Source organism: Oncorhynchus nerka, linkage group LG10, assembly GCF_034236695.1.
Source record: "Oncorhynchus nerka isolate Pitt River linkage group LG10, Oner_Uvic_2.0, whole genome shotgun sequence".
NCBI lineage: Eukaryota > Metazoa > Chordata > Actinopteri > Salmoniformes > Salmonidae > Oncorhynchus > Oncorhynchus nerka.
The window spans coordinates 34,864,743-34,881,985 of NC_088405.1; the positions used below are offsets into that span (position 1 = coordinate 34,864,743).

A 17,243-nucleotide genomic window follows, 5' to 3' on the forward strand; every position below is an offset into this window, starting at 1 on the left:
TCAATAGCATCTCCTAGGCCTATACGTTCTCTCCCAGACTCATGGATAGAAAGTTTGGAGTGTAGAATAAGGTAACCTGTCCATCCAGTCTGCAAAATAATACAGTCCACACTCAAAGGCAATTGCTAGAATTTTAATTTTGGCGTATAGGCCAGACCAATTTTGAACCAAAAACATCTTAAGTCAGTTTAAAATATTTTTCTGCCATGTGTAATATGCAGTACGCTATATATTGTATAACGGAACAATCCATTATTTTAATTCAATGTTTTTTCAGGCTTGTGCACATATTATAGGCCTGTGTTTGGATAAGCTTGAGTATGCATATGTTTTTTATTTATTTTTTATGAATCATCACATTAGAAAGCGCTGTCCATTTTGTTGTTAGTCTCTGAAACAACATCCACAACGACCATGTTTTCCACTGCTTCAGCCAATCAGCCAAGTGTAAAAAAATGTTTTTTTAAATAAAGTACAATAATGTTTTGATGAGTGTTTGATGGCATTTTCATTGATGTTAGAGGGACAATTGAGCACTGAGTACCAGGCCATTAGTGACCTTATGGTCGTTAGTTTGTTGAGTACTACCGATGCATGTCCAGAGTGCATAAGAGGAGATAACCTTGACTCAACGGTCACATGGCGTTTTACTGTGGTCATGACTGCCAGTGTGGCGGTAATACGGTCACCTCAAGAGCCCTATTCATGATGAACCTTTTCAGCATTTAAAAGATATGACTAATATGGATCCCTTGCCTGACTCTGCCATGTAGGTGCTGGCCTACTCGTGTGTGTACAGCTACTACAACCAGGACACAGAGAAGATGGATGTGATGGAGCAGCAAATGGAAGCCCTGGAGCTTCACACCAATACTCTACAGATCCTGCTGGGTAAGACCTGCAGGAATTACAGTGCCTAGAGAAAGTATTCACACCCCTTCTTAACCTATCCACATTTTGTTGTTACAGCCTGAATTTAAAATTGATTAAATTTAGATTTTGTGTCACTGGCCTAAACATAATACCCCATAATGTCCAAGTGGAATGATGTTTTTACAAATGAATACAAAATGAAAAGCTGAAATGTCTCAAGTCAATAAGTATTTAACCCCTTTGTTATGACGAGCCTAAATACAGTGTATTCGGAAAGTATTCAGACCCCTTCCATTTTATTTTTGTTACGTCACAGCCTCAGCCTTATTCTAAAATTGATTAAATAAATAAATATCTTCAATCTACACACAGTACCCCATAATAACAAAACAAAAACTATTTTTTATATATATTTTTTGCAAATGTATCAAAAATCTAAAACGGATACCTTAAGTATTCAGACCTTTTTCTATTAGAAATTTTGCTCAGGTGCATCCTGTTTCCATTGATCATCCTTGAGATGTTTCTACAACTTGATTGGAGTCCACCTATGGTAAATTCAATTGATTGGACATCTCTGCAGCACTACCAATCAGGCCTTTATTAAGGTAGTGGCCAGATGGAAGCCACTCCTCAGGGCAGATGACAAGCCCGCTTGGAATTTGCCAAAAGGCACCTATGGACTCTCAGATAATGAGAAACAAGATTCTCTGTTCTGATGAAACCAAGATTGAAGTCTTTGGCCTGAATGCCAAGCGTCATGTCTGGAGGAAACCTGGCACCATCCCAACGGTGAAGCATGGTGGTGGCAGCATCATGCTGTGGGGTGTTTTTCAGCAGCAGGGACTGGAAGACTAGTCCGAATAGAGGGAAAGATGAATGGAGCAAAGAACAGAGGTCCTTGATGAAAACAACATTGTAGTTACTCCACAATACTAACCTAATTGACAGTGAAAAGTAGGAATCCTGTACAAAACATGCATCTTGTTTGCAATAAGGCAAAGGTAATTACCCTCTTAGGGATGATGCAGAATGTAGTTCCAGTGCAGGAACATCAATCAGCGGAAATTTCAGAGCGCCACCTATAGTTTTCGATAAAACTCAAACTTTCATTAAAACACACATGCAAGGTACTGAATTAAAGCTACACTCGTTGTGAATCTAGCCACCAAGTCAGATTTGTAAAATGCTTTTCGGCGAAAGCATGAGAAGCTATTATCTGATAGCATGCACCCCCCAAAATACCAGAACGTCACCTAAACAACAGATTTTGCGGTAGCCGGCGCTACACAAAACGCAGAAATAAAATATAAAACATTCATTACCTTTGACGAGCTTCTCTGTTGGCACTCCTATATGTCCCATAAACATCACAATTGGGTCTTTTTCCCGATTTAAATCCGTCATTGTATACCCAAAATGTCATTTCATGAAGGCCGGTCTGATCCAGGAAAATTCCGCTTTACAAGACGCAACGTCACTTTTTAAAATTACAAAAGTTGCCTATAAACTTTTACAAATCACTTCAAACTACTTTTCTAAACCAACTTTAGGTATTAATAAACGTTAATAATCTATCAAATTGATCACGGGGCGATCTGTATTCGATAGCAGCAAGTCTTGAAATCAACCTCCATGTTTTCACTTTCATAACATCCTGCGGTGAGCCCCAAGACAGGAAGTGCCTATACGTCATCTAACCAAGGATAAAGCAGCCATAAAATGCCAGTACTGGCGACATCGTGTGGAAGCTGTAGGCATTGTAATGGGGACCTCGTTTTTTGTTTGTCGCCTTAGACAATACATTGACTGGCGGATGAATATTTCTTTTGTGTTTTGGTGAACAGTTTTCCCTGGGATTTTTACTCCTAAACACATTCTGTTATAGCCACAGACACGATTTAACCAGTTTTAGAGACTTCAGAGTGTTTTCTATACACACATACTTATCATATGCATATACTATATTCCTGGCATGAGTAGCAGGACGTTGAAATGTTGCACGATTTTTTACAAAAAGCTGCGAAAATTCGCATCATCCCTAACAGGTTTTAAAGTAAAACTGCAAAAAATGTGGGAAAGAAATGTATGACCTAAATACAAAGCGTTATGTTTGGGGCAAACACAACACATCACTGAGTACCACGCTTCATATTTTCAAGCATGGTGGTGGCTACATCATGTTATGGGAATGCTTGTCATTGGCAAGGACTAGGTAGTTTAGAATAAAAATAATCCTAGAGGAAAACCTGGTTGTCTGCTTTCCAACAGACACAAATTCACCTTTCAGTAGGACAATAACTTAAAACACAAGGCCAAATATGCTTACCAAATCAATTTGTATTGGTCACATACACATGGTTAGCAGATGTTATTGCGAGTGTAGCGAAATGCTTGTGCTTCTAGTTCCCGACAGTGCAGCAATATCTAACAAGTAATATCTAACAATTTCACAACAAATACCTAATACACAACCATCTAAGTAAAGGAATGTAACAAGAATATGGATGAGCAATGACAGAGCAGCATAGGCTAAGATGCAATATAGAATGTAGTATATACATATGAGATGAGTAATGCAAAATATGTAAACATTATTAAAGTGGCATTTGTGACTAGTGTTCCATTTATTAAAGTGGCCAATGATTTCACGTCTGTATGTAGGCAGCAACCTCTCTGTGCTAGTGATGTTTGTTTAACAGTCGTCTGGTCTTGAGATAGAAGCTGTTTTTCAGGCTCTCTGTCCCAGCTTTGATGCATCTGTAGACTGATCTCGCCTTCTGGATGGTAGCGGGTTGAAAAGGCAGTGGCTCGCTCGGGTGGTTGTTGTCCTTGATCTTTTTGACCTTCCTGTGACATCAGGTGCTGTAGGTGTCCTAGAGGGCAGGTAGTTTGCCCCCGGTGATGTGTTGTGCAGACCACAACACCCTCTGGAGAGCCCTGCGATTGTGGGCGGTGCAGTTGCCGTACCAGGCGGTGATACAGCTCGACAGGATGCTCTCAATTGTGCATCTGTACAAATTTGTGAGGGTTTTAGGTGACAAGCCTTCACCACACTGTGTGGATGGACCATTTCAGTTTGTCAGTGTTGTGTACGCCAAGGTACTTAACTTTCCACCATCTACACTGCTGTTCTGTCGGTGGATGGGGGGGTGCTCCCTCTGCTGTTTCCTGAGGTCCACTATCATCTCGTTTTTGTTGACATTGAGTAAGAGGTTATTTTCCTGACACCATATCCCGAGAGCTCTCACCTCCTCCCTGTAGGCTACCACAATGCTCCTGAGTGGCCTAGTTCGTTTTGACTTAAATAGTCTTGAAATTGGCTGTCTAGCAATGATCAACAACCAACTTGACAGAGCTTGAAGAATTTAGAAAAGAATAATGTGCAAATATTGTACAATCCAGTTGTGCAAAACTCTTAGACCCACCCAGAAAGACTGCTGTAATGGCTGCCAAAGGTGATTCTAACATTTATGTACATTTGATTTCTGTATTTCATTTTCAATAAATAAAAAATACAATGTGAAACATATTTTCACGTTGTCATTATGGGGAATTGTGTGTCGATGGGTGAGGATTTTTTATTTGATTTAATCCATTTTGAATTCAGGCTGTAACACAACTAAATGTGGAATGAGTCAAGGGGTATGAATAAAAGGATCATTGTAAGATTGTCAAGGCAAATTTCTATTATGTACAGATTGGCATTTGAAAGGATTTCACTATTAGAGAGATGTTTTTACTTCAATGGAGACTTGCTCGCGTGACTCGAGGGATAGCCAGTGCGATGCACTCTGCTTGTTTAAGTAGAAGGGTAGAAGAGTTCTTATAGGTGTAAATTCAAACCATATAAAATAATAACAGGAAGTTTCTGTAAAAAATAACTGTTGCGCCACTTTGATTGACCGACAATAAGCTACACGTGTGTAATGCGTTTTGGCTACCGGTGTGTCTTTTATGGGGCACACTCATAACTCAAACTCTTGTTTTATTAAAACTTTGTATGCAATGGTCTATTCTTGTAGGCTATGTAGCAATGTCACAGGATCATTTTAGACACAGCCTTAAAAAAATATATATATTCCTCAAATACTCTCCCAAGTAATCGAATACTAACGTCTGTTTTGGATATTCGAACATCCCTACTTTTTCAGGATGTTTCATACACCATGGATGAGTTCTCATTGTCTGTGTCTTTCCCCTCCAGAGGAGACCCTGTTGCAGTGTACGGATCTAGCGTCCTGTATCCGTCTACTGAAGCCTGAGCACCTCAACACTGGCCTGGAACTCATCCGCCGCATTCAGGAGCGTCTGGTGGCCATTCTACAACACTCGACCCAGGTAGGGACTAGGGAGGGATTTACACACTGAAGAGCACAGCACAAAGTGTGGCAGTAATACTTATTGGGTGCTTTGTGGTCCAATCAACAGCAAGTCATGAGGGTTTCCTCCTGTCTGGTCTCTCCAAACACAGGACTTCCGAGTGGGATACAACTCCAAAACAGGACAGGAACTGGAATCTGCTCAAGCTTCAAATCTTTCTAAGACCACAGACGCCAACAAAGTGTGAGTACAGGAGATGTGGGAAGTGGATCTCTACATTGGTTCCTGGATCTAGTAGCTTATTACTGAGAAAATGTTCCTCCTGATTTGCTGTGCTCACGGGTCTTCTCTCTCTGCAGGGCTGGGGGCTCTGAGTCTGACAACCATAACAACGAGGGTGGAGATGAGGCAGAGGAGGATGAATGGTATGACGATGAGTACGTTCCCGAATGGCATGAAGATGACGAGGATGACTTCTTTTCTGATGATGACGAGTCCGAAAACCTAGAGAGGGATTTCAGTCCTTTTGACTAAACATCTGAAAATAGGAACAAAAAAATGTCAGTCTCAATCTGTGCGGCCACTGCAAGCACCATATAAATATATTTTGGAAAAAAACAGTACTTAATAAACAAACAAAATCCATCAGAGAGAGCGATGGGGACAGAGAAAAGCCATAGTCTGGTTTGAAGTGAGGCTGGGTGTGATCCTTCATTTTTCCAGTCAGCCTCTTTGCGCTTAGCCTTCACAATTTCAGTCCCATGCCACAACTGCAATTGTTGGATGGGCACACTTACATGTTCCACTTATTGTTCATCACATAGGTTTGAATTCCTAGAGCCTCATTCTTTTTCACATGACGCTGTTTTGAAGCCGATGAGGGTTCCATGACTGTCAGACATAATGAAGGATCCCTGTAAGAAAATATTTGAGGTGTAACGATATACTTGAGAAAAAGCCCATACTTTGTGTAATACAAATGCTACTTTTTCATTTACCAGTGTGACTGAAAAGGGATTTTATAATCCAGCGCTAGGAAGGCTGTTACATTGGCAGAATGTTGTTCATTGCCAAATGGCTTGCCTTGATATATTTTTGTAATACATGGATATATGCCTTCATTCATAACGATAAAGTACTCATTCAGAAAATGTATATTTCAATAATGAAACTTAAAACACTGAATTATTGTATGTTAATTTAGAAGGCTATTAAAAGCTCAAGACTGCGGTTAATACAATGTTTGTGCAACCTTTTCATGGGTTATTACATTTACATTTAAGTCATTTAGCAGACGCTCTTATCCAGAGCGACTTACAAATTGGTGCATTCACCTTATGACATCCAGTGGAGCAGCCACTTTACAATAGTGCATCTAAATCTTTTAAGGGGGGGGGGGGGTGAGAATGATTACTTTATCCTATCCTAGGTATTCCTTAAAGAGGTGGGGTTTCAGGTGTCTCCGGAAGGTGGTGAGGGCTGCAAGGGGGAGAAGATTGGGAGGAAAAGGATGTAAGGTATTGGGTGTGCCTGGCAACAGTAGCTATTGACTCGCAACATTCTTGCGCTGCATTGTAATTTGCTACATACTTCTTCAGCGATTGGATCGTCTCTGACCAATCAGTGTCAAAACCAGTGACACATTTTCAAACCGCTGCTTTACCCATTGGTTTCTGGACCAATCAGACGGCCTTGAATGTGTTCGCAAGTCGGTGAAGGGTCAGGGAGGTACTCCAATCAATCAATCAAATGTATTTTATAAATCCCTTTTTACATCAGCATTTGTCACAAAATGCTTACACAGATACCCATCCTAAAACCACAATGCGCAAGCGATGTAGAAGCACAGAGCCACTCATTGCGGAGATTAAACTAACGTCCGTGGGCGTAGCATTTGGCCGGAGCAAGGAGTCTGGGTAGTCAGGCAATGAGGAAGTTCTATTAACCTGAGCTGTGGTGCACCGTTCTATTGTCCACGACGTGAACTGGCAAAAGCAGTGAGGGAGGAGCGCCCTCACAAATGGAACAGTAATCTGCGCCGCTTTCATGTCAACAAGGCAGCATGGTGCATAGTCTAAAACCTACATCTCTTTTCCATTAAATGTTTTAATTTTCAAACTAGTTTTCATTGGGAAGTCACAGAAAGCGTTTTCATCAAAAGCAATAACTTTTGCATATAAAAACATAATCCTACTCATTACTCCACGTGCTTAATCTAGCCTAGGCTACATCATGCTTTTGAAATTTATAATTTTTTTGTTGAAATTTTGTCAATGTTTATCTGTATATGGGTTGGGGTATTTGATATCTCAACATGCCACTTTGCTGTTGAGAGATCCTTATTCACCATGTGCATCTTCAAAAAATGTATATTTCTGATCTCAATGTTGAATTTGTGCAATGTCAGCGGACTAAATAAATGCGCTTTCTGCTATCATGCTGGAGTGATTTCACTGTCTATGTATTATTTCATAACTACATTACCTGATTTAAACAAGACATTATTAATGTCATAAATATCATCATAGGCTGCTAGAGAATACTTCTGTGTAGTGGGGGGGGAAAATAGTTTGTTATTCCCTGGCTTTTCCCAAAGAGTATCTATTATATTGACAATGGAAATACATGTCCTTAAAGATGGAAGGCAGGTGGAAGGAGAACAGGTGGGACCATTTTAGCCAATAAGAGGGCAGATACCAGTGGCGTAGTACATTTCCTGAGTGTTATCGTGTGTTGCTGCCTTGCTATGTTGTCGTCTTTAGGTCTCTCTTTATGTAGTGTTATCTCTTTTGATGTGTGTTTTGTTCTATATTTATATTGTATTTATAAAAAAATTATCCCAGCCCTGTCCCCGCAGAAGGCCTTTTGCCTTTTGGTAGGCCGTCATTGTAAATAAGAATTTGTTCATAACTGACTTTCCTAGTTAAATAAAGGTTCAAATAAAATTGTGTGTACCGACAGATGTAGCCAATTGAATAGCCTATCCTTATAGAATATGCATAAAATGCATCCTCCAATTGCAACATCTGCCTATGCCCACACACATCTATTTAACCTCAAACACCAAGTTAGGCATAGGCAACCCAATTTCAAAATAGGCCATAATCACTATCAATCGTGAATGATAAATCTTTGTTTTACTGGTGAAATGTCCGAACTGCATCTCCATCCCAGTTTCATGAGAATATGCATTTAAATCTTCCTGAATTACAGCACACACACGTAACCTGTAGTTCATAATTATCGTCACCGCCAGAGAGAAGACGGGGAAGAAACCCCCATTTACCGGCCTCTAGGTTGTGATACATGTTTATTTGGTTTGTTATTCTATTGTTTTTTCATTTAATTCATGTAATTAAATAATTTATTTACAATTTATCAGTATGAATTTTCCAGAAATAATTTGTAAAATAAAACCCTAAAAGGCCTAAATCATAAAAGCCTAAATCCCGAGGTATCCCTTTAAGATCCCAGACTGCACCTTCAAGCAAGCTAAATGTATCTCGCGCACCCCACCGTGGCTGCTGCTAATCGTTGCTAGCTAGTTCAGTCAAGTCCAATGCAGGGCCGCCAACTTTTGAAGAAAGCTTGGAGTGAGATTTGCTATGTGAATTCATTGCCCCCTTGCACAACCCCTAGATTCCCAGGAAAATGTTTCTGTTTTAAAGCTAATTTCCTGCAATTCTACATATTGTAACGACCCTGTGTTTATAAGCGCGGAAATCGACCCTGCCGCATGAGCAAGCTTTTGCGGCACAGTCGATAGCGAGCGTAGGCTCGAAGGTCGAGGGTCTAGACCTGATCCCTGCTGTTTCATTACAATATTTATGATGCTTAGAATATTAAATGAACACTCAAAAGTCGACGACTTTGTTACTTTTGGGGGAAGAAATGTTAAGAATGCTAAAAAAAATGGTGGTTTGACAATTTATTCAGACAGTAATGAAGTTAAATAGGGACACGGGCAAAATAGGGCTGGAAGAGAATTCTGCTTGCTCTCCAGAAGGGTTAGCCACCCCTGATTTATGTTTCCCAAGTGCTGGGTGTTTGAAAATGTCCTTGTTATAACAATAATTTCTCAAAATCACCCAAGCTTCGTGTAAAATCTAATAAATATCAATATTCAGGTAGTTTAGGTCTACTAAGGAGAGATGGATTGGGGGGTGAGGTCCTGCGATAGACTAGCGTCTTGTCTAGGGGGTATACTTTACATCAAGCTGCCTCACGCTACGGAAACAGGAGGTTGGCTCCTGTCCTATGAGCCGTTCCAGCTTGCATAAACCAAGGCAACTTACTACTTATGCCTACATAGACTAAATATGTGTTTATGAGTTGTGAGTCCCCTTACCATCTCTGCCTAGCTTGTGCACAATACTAAAATGTTAAATTATATTTGATTCCTGGAGCATTTAATATCCTATGCTTATTTGTATGACTTCTTCAAAACCGTCCAGTAACGGCTACAATAATACATAGCCTCATATCATTCATTTTTAAAGCTACAAGTAGGCTAATATGAGATTTAAAATATATGATTACACTGGCAAAATTTGGAATAAGTGGAATAGTAAAATACGTGTGGGGAATAACCGTAGTGTTCTTGCTGACAAGCACAGCAATTACCCTATGTTTTAGCCCATAGTTAAGAAAGACAATTGTTCCACTGATCAGACTAAATAAAATAAATAGATCAAATCTACTCTAGACAAGATTACATAGAACTGCCCTTACACCCTAACCAATTAATTGTTATATTCATTGTCTCCCGTCTTGAATCCAACTTACACTTTTAGGTTCACAATCTGTTTGACAAAATTATTTTCATAGTTACAAATAAGGTCACCCTACCAAACTTCTCTGCTAAAACATACTGTAGGTCTGTCTGATGCCTTTTTGTTATCACTGCCTAAATCCCAATCACCAAATGATGGGACTAATACAACTGTGGATTAAATAGACTTTAGCGCTACCATGCTGCTCTTTTAACAGTTTTCTAAACTCAGCAGAGAACAATCCCGCTCTGCATTCAGCTCCACTCTAATCTTGAGGGGTGTTTATTTTAAACATGCATCCAATCCCCTTGATCCCTTACATAACTACACCAATCATATGGTTCAATGTGCCGCAGTTCACAATGCTGTGGCAAGACTGGACAATGATAGAGGTTCAGCTCGTGATGTTAAATTAAAGATGCTCCGATTACAAACCGATTTGGAGCACAGTTGAAAAGTTAACGCACTGACTATACAATGGACTTATTAGAAAAATAAAAGCAGTACTTTTCAATGTGTGAGATATAAGAGTTGTGCCTGGTGACGACCCGTCATTCAGGGCAGGTAGAGCAGAGCTTTCATTGTCTGCTTATATGCCCCTTTTATTTATCATACCGTTCTGACTTGGTGTACAGGGAGAATACTGTAAGAACTGCGATGTTCTAAATTTAGTTAATGTAATTAGTGTATTGTTTAGTGTTGTGGGTTTGCTGGGATGAATCTAAAAAAAGAAAATTGTAGTTTGCCCCACCAAGATTTACATGATAAAATCACCCCTGCCCGTTGCATCTCGTTTGCTTATTTTTTATACTTTTATTTAACTAGGCAAGTCAGTTAAGAACAAATTCTTATTTACAATGACGGCCTACCAAAATGCCTCCTGTGGGGATGGGGCTGGGATTTAAAAATAATAATAATATAAAAAATATAGCACAAAACACACATCACGACAAGAGAGACCTAAGACAACATTGCATGGTAGAACACAACATGGTATCAAAACAAAACATAGTACAAACTTTATTGGGCACAGACAACAGCACAATGAGCACGGTAGACAACAATACATCACACGAAGCAGCCACAACTGTCAGTAAGTGTCCATGATTGAGTCTTTGAATGAAGAGATGGAGATGAAAACTGTCCAGTTTGAGTGTTTGTTAAAGCTCGTTCCAGTCGCTAGCTGCAGCGACCTGAAAAGACGAGCGACCCAGGGATGTGTGTGCTTTGGGGACCTTTAACAGAATGTGACTGGCAGAACGGGTGTTGAATGTGGAGGATGAGGGCTGCAGTAGATATCTCAGATGGGGGGAGTGAGGCCTATGAGGGCTTTATAAATAATCATCAACCAGTGGGTCTTGAAACGGATATACAGAGGAGTATAGAGTGCAGTGATGTGTCCTATAAGGCGCATTGGTGGCAAATCTGATGGCCGAATGGTAAAGAACATCTAGCCGCTCGAAAGCACCCTTACCTTCTGATCTATAAAATACGTCTCCGTAATCTAGCATGGGTAGGATGGTCATCTGAATCAGGGTTAGTTTGGCAGCTGGGGTGAAAGAGGAGAGATGATAGAGGAAACCAAGTCTACATTTAACTTTAGCCTGCAGCTTAGATATGTGCTGAGAAAGAAAGTGTACCGTCTAGCCATACTCCCAAATACTTGTATGGGGTGACTACCTCAAGCTCTTATAGAGCTAAGCGTTAATTACATAATAAACAGCTGATGAAACTGAGGAGTAATTATGTCTGTAATAAAGCCCGTTTGTAGGGAAAACCTATTCTGAATGGCTGGACCTGGCTCCTACCATTAACATTTAACATTTAAGTCATTTACCAGAATGAATCCTACCATTGAACCACCCGATCCTCCTGAGGTGGTTGTACTTGGCTGGCAAAATTTAAAACGCTGTCTCATGTTTTCAAACTTTGACATTACTTATTAGTTTCTTGGTGATGATGGGTGTGTTCGTAAATTCAATCTGGAGTGCCAGAGTGCGCTCTGGGCGTTTCTGAATTCAGAACGTTTCGGCTCTCGGAGCATTCAGAGAGCACACTGGCCCAGGAGTATATGCAAGCCCAAAAGTTTCAAATTGTCTTACCCGGAACACGTAATTATAATTTTTCACTTGCCTTTTTCAAGTGTGAAATGTCTCTTTTTGTTGTACGCGTGATTTTTTTCATCTGTCCAGTGTCTATTTACAGGCGATTTGAACACATATAATATACATTTTTACACCTGTTCAGAGTGCATTTACAGGTGATTAGAACGCTTATGGGCATTTTTACAAGCGTGCATTATACCTGTTCAGGTAAGGAATGGCGTATTTGTAGTTTTTGGATAATTGCCGAAAATAACTTATTTGGTAGCTAACGTCACATTGATTTGTTATGTATTGAAGAAAAAAAAAGCACAAAGGCTTTATAATTCATTAAGGTATTTTTTCCCCCATTTCATTAGCTATCCATAATTTTTCCTTGTTTGATGTATCAAGCCAAGTATCAAGTGTGTGTGTGTGTACATATAAATTATGACTCTTTCCATCCACCAGATGGGATAGTTTTTCAAAAAGTACCTATTTTCCCAAAACCCAATTTGTTTGATGAATAAATTAAAGCAATAATAGTCACTATACTTTCCAAACCACAAAGGCTGAATTAAAATGTTTTCTAAAAATGAATTTATAAACTGTTACAGGGTCAGCAGAGGAAGGACCAGAGTGCACAACATTTGAGATAAATAAGCTTCTTGTGCTTATGGAAAATGTTTTGGATCTTTTGTTTCAGCTCGTGAAACTGACACTTTACATATTGCATTTATATTTTTGTTCAGTGTATATTTACACATCCATGTGAAAATGCGGTGCAAACTGAGATGTCACCACCCAAGTCGGTAATCCAATGTTTTGAAAAAAAGCTGTCTAGCCATCTGTCCAGTACATAACATGCACATATCTAATGTTAAGGCTACCTCTGCACCGTTTGTCATTGATAGGCTGTACATGTACCTACTTATTCCCTGACATTCTCCAAGTTCTGATTTCTCATTAATTCTCCCTTCCTCCTCCAATGTATTCCATATTGCCCACTTCCTCACCAGACAGTAGCAACAAACTATTAGTAACTGTGCTAATTTCATTCATCAACATTTTAAAAAGGGTAGTAGACATTTCCCCAATCATAATCTAGCTCAAAACTAATGAGACTGTTTCAGCATGTAAAAAGTAACAGTACAAAACATACATTATTTTAGCAAACATAAAATAGAGTAGACTGAATATATATTTAATAAAATGTTTCAAAACAATACATTATACTATAGACCTGCTAAATTGCATAACAAACCTGCTAAACAGCATAAAAAACATTAAACAGAATAAACTAAAATAATTCTGTATTTATTTCAGATGTAACAAACATTGTATGATTTGATGAAGGTGTTGTAGAAAGAAGCAGTCTGTTTTCCTCCCCCTCCATCTGTGTTGCTGGTTCAACATAGAATTAGTAGATTCCTGTGAACATCGACATTCATAAACATGTCATTCTGAACAGCAACATCTCCCTAACAAGAATTTAGACCAGTTGACAATTCAACTGTGTCAATATTACTTGTTTAATGTCGTAATTACATTGGTAACCAGTTTTTAATAGCAATAAGGCACTTCAGGGGTTTGTGGTGTATGGCCAATATACCACGGCTAAGGGCTTTATCCAGGCACACCGCGTTGCGCATAAGCCCTTAGCCGTGGTATATTGTCCATATATTGTCCAACTCCTGAGGTGCCTTATTGCTTAAATATATCTCAGATACATGCGCATGTGAGGTTTCAAATAATAATGTTACTATTACTAGCTTGCTCGCTCCCTGTTTTTCCTGAACATGTTTATCTGATATAGCTAGTGATTGTTCTTCCTTGCTAATCCAAAGCAGGCTTTTCTAATCCTCACAAGTCTTCGGATGCTTTACTACATCATCATGTTGTGGCTGTAACATGGACATTGCATTAGAACAACTAGATACACTCTTAGAAAAATGGGTTAACAATGTAGAACCCTCTGTGGAAAGGGTTCTACCTGGAACCCACAAGGGTTCTTCAAAAAGTTATCCAATGGGGACAGCTGAATAACTTTATATTCTAGATTGCACCTTTTTTTCTAAGGGTGTAGCTTTATCAGACATGTTCAGAAAAAGCAGCTCACGTAGCAAGCCAATAAAATACATATTGCATTGGTTCAACCTTGAAATATAGCTAGTCAAGATAGAGATCTTACCTTTATCTCTGTAGCAGTTTGCTCTCACCTAGTCTGAGCACTGCAACAGCCAGACCTTATTCCCCATTCTCTTATGGTCTAGATTATGCAGGGGGCTAACCTGTTCTCCTAAAACATTAGCTAATAGCTAAATTAGCCAACTTGAGCAAATACATCTCAGCTTGCTAACTAGCAAACACAACTAATTACACAAATCTACACAAAGTAAACAATTATGTTCTAAACTAATGTTTGTCTCAACCAAATGACAAGTACAAAGAACTATGTTGCTCTGTTCCACAACGTAACAACTGTGGGATTCTGTGTTTTACATTATATCCATTACCATATATATGATTACATATTATCTGATGTTGGTTGTGTGAGGTATCTGCATTTGTGCACTGGAGCATCATTATCAGATTAAACAACTGCTTGCTACTTGCCTGTTTGTGTGTGTGACAAGAACTGAGTAACATGGTGTGACCTGCATGTTGCAAAACTGTAGATAACAGCCCAGCAGATGTTTTGTCCTTGTGTTTGTATGTAACAATATTGAGCACATGGTGTGACTTGCTGTATCTTACAAAGTTGTGATAGGGAGGGGTGGTCATCACGAGGTTTAACTGAGATGGAAAAATACTGAACAACACAATAGCAGGAACTGAGCAACTGTTATAACTAGGGGGTGATACCAGAACAGTAGGAATCTATACATCGACGGAGGGAGGACTCCAAGAAGCGCCAAGAGGCGGGGACCCGCCTGAGATAGGCTGGGCAAGTTTAAACCACGCCCAGCCTCTACTGTGATAGGCCAACAGACGGGTTGGAACAATGGCTATCACAGTATAAGAACACTGTTTACATACATCTTGTCAGTTCTCTGTTCTGCCCTGCGTGGTATTACAGTGAGCCCGTATATACGAAAGTTGCATTTGCCATTTATTACTTAGCTAATAAAAAAATACATAGTATACAATCGGTGACTCATTGTTATATTTATTCTGATACCAGATTCGAATTTACGCAACTCTAACACAACCATTAACGTTAGTTACAGGCTTGACAGAATACTATTGCTAGCTAGCTAACTCGCCATGCTATTTCAATGAAAAGAAGCTAGCTAGCCAGCGTCAGCTTTGTAGTTATGTGGAAAAAGTCGTTTCAATTCTCACCAACGCCTTGCTGTAGCGTTTACATTCTGTAAATGTAATAACAATTTGAGCCATATTTAGAATAATCTCCTCCTCCCCGAGTAAACGATTTATCGCAACAGGCCGGAAGTCAAACTCACAAAAATTGAGGTGGGAGGGGCTACAATGTGGTACTTTGAGACACATGGGATGTGCCCGTTACTACACAGGCGTTCTAATCACCTGTAAATGCACACTGAACAGGTGTAATGAACGCGTGTAACCACACCTAGTGGTGTGGGGGCTGTGCTTTGGCAAAGTGGGTGGGGTTATATCCTTCCTGTCCAAGGGTGTCCTCGGATGGGGCCACAGTGTCTCCTGACCCCTCCTGTCTCAGCCTCCAGTATTTATGCTGCAGTAGTTTGTGTCGGGGGGCTAGGGTCAGTTTGTTATATCTGGAGTACTTCTCCTGTCCTATTCGATGTCCTGTGTGAATCTAAGTGTGCGTTCTCTAATTCTCCCCTTCTCTCTTTCTCTCTCTCGGAGGACCATGCCCCAGGACTACCTGACATGATGACACCTTGCTGTCCCCAGTCCACCTGGCCGTGCTGCTGCTCCAGTTTCAACTGTTCTGCCTTATTATTATTCGACCATGCTGGTCATTTATGAACATTTGAACATCTTGGCCATGTTCTGTTATAATCTCCACCCGGCATAGCCAGAAGAGGACTGGCCACCCCACATATGCTCTCTCTAATTCTCTCTTTCTTTCTCTCGGAGGACCTGAGCCCTAGGACCGTGCCCCAGGACTACCTGACATGATGACTCCTTGCTGTCCCCAGTCCACCTGACCGTGCTGCTGCTCCAGTTTCAACTGTTCTGCCTTATTATTATTCGACCATGCTGGTCATTTATGAACATTTGGACATCTTGGCCATGTTGTTATAATCTCCACCCGGCACAGCCAGAAGAGGACTGGCCACCCCACATAGCCTGGTTCCTCTCTAGGTTTCTTCCTAGGTTTTGGCCTTTCTTCTACACCTGCATTGCTTGCTGTTTGGGGTTTTAGGCTGGGTTTCTGTACAGCACTTTGAGATATCAGCTGATGTACGAAGGGCTATATAAATAAATTTGATTTTGATTTGATGCCCGTAACAAGCGTCCAAATCAAGACGATTTTAAACTCTCCTCACAACGAGCAGTCAAGTACCCAATATAATTGGCTAACGGTTGGCCAGCTTCCAGACACAAATGAGAGAACACCTCACTCTGCCCATTTTACTCGTCTTAACTGCTAGTTAGGTTGTTTATGTTATCCAGAGCGTTTGTGACTAACTGTACTGCTGACAACAATTTAATAACGATTTTTTTTACTGACACCCGCCATATTCAACGGGTGTTGAGCGTTTGAGAATGAATCCAGTTATTCTGCGCTCTGGCACACTCAGGCTAAAGTGCTCTGAAATCGGAGTAGATAGCCAGAGCGAATTTACGAACGCACCCATAACTGGCTTCACGCGCGCCTTAATTGTGATTGCAAATATTGGCCATAATGTTATTTGACGTGTAGCTTTTGACACGCAAAGGCGAGTCACTCACCCAAATGGCGTTCCGTAAGTAGAACGTCGCGGCCCCGCCCGCGTAACGCAATCTGTGGTTTTCTAGGTTACCCCATTGGCTCACAGCAAATACATTATTTTTGTCTGCTTGTTTTAGTCAATTACATTTTATCAAAGTAAACCATGAATAAAGATTACTTGTCAACATTGCCTGCTCTCGTGTCCTCACTACTTAGAAAAACGTAATAGGGCTTCCCTCATGCACCTTTTCATGGCGCTAGCAGCCACATGAGTGAATGCTAGCTAGCTACCATCCCAACCGCAACATAAAC

At 40.2% G+C, this 17,243-nt stretch overlaps 1 protein-coding gene across 6 annotated transcripts in view; it reads left to right on the plus strand.

The window, feature by feature from the left end:
• LOC115135214 (cullin-9-like) overlaps window positions 1–7,633 on the plus strand; it is a 73,757-nt gene extending 66,124 nt beyond the window's left edge. For 5 of the 6 annotated variants that reach the window (XM_029669665.2, XM_029669666.2, XM_029669667.2 and 2 more), the window contains 4 exons: window positions 774–891; window positions 5,081–5,214; window positions 5,348–5,439; window positions 5,556–7,633. In XM_029669665.2, the coding sequence (XP_029525525.2) occupies window positions 774–891; window positions 5,081–5,214; window positions 5,348–5,439; window positions 5,556–5,730 (519 nt within the window). In that variant the 3' untranslated portion in view covers window positions 5,731–7,633. Of the gene's footprint in view, window positions 1–773; window positions 892–5,080; window positions 5,215–5,304; window positions 5,440–5,555 lie in introns of all 6 variants that reach the window. The other variant, XM_029669669.2, reaches the window with a different exon arrangement.
• Window positions 7,634–17,243: the final 9,610 nt, after the last annotated feature.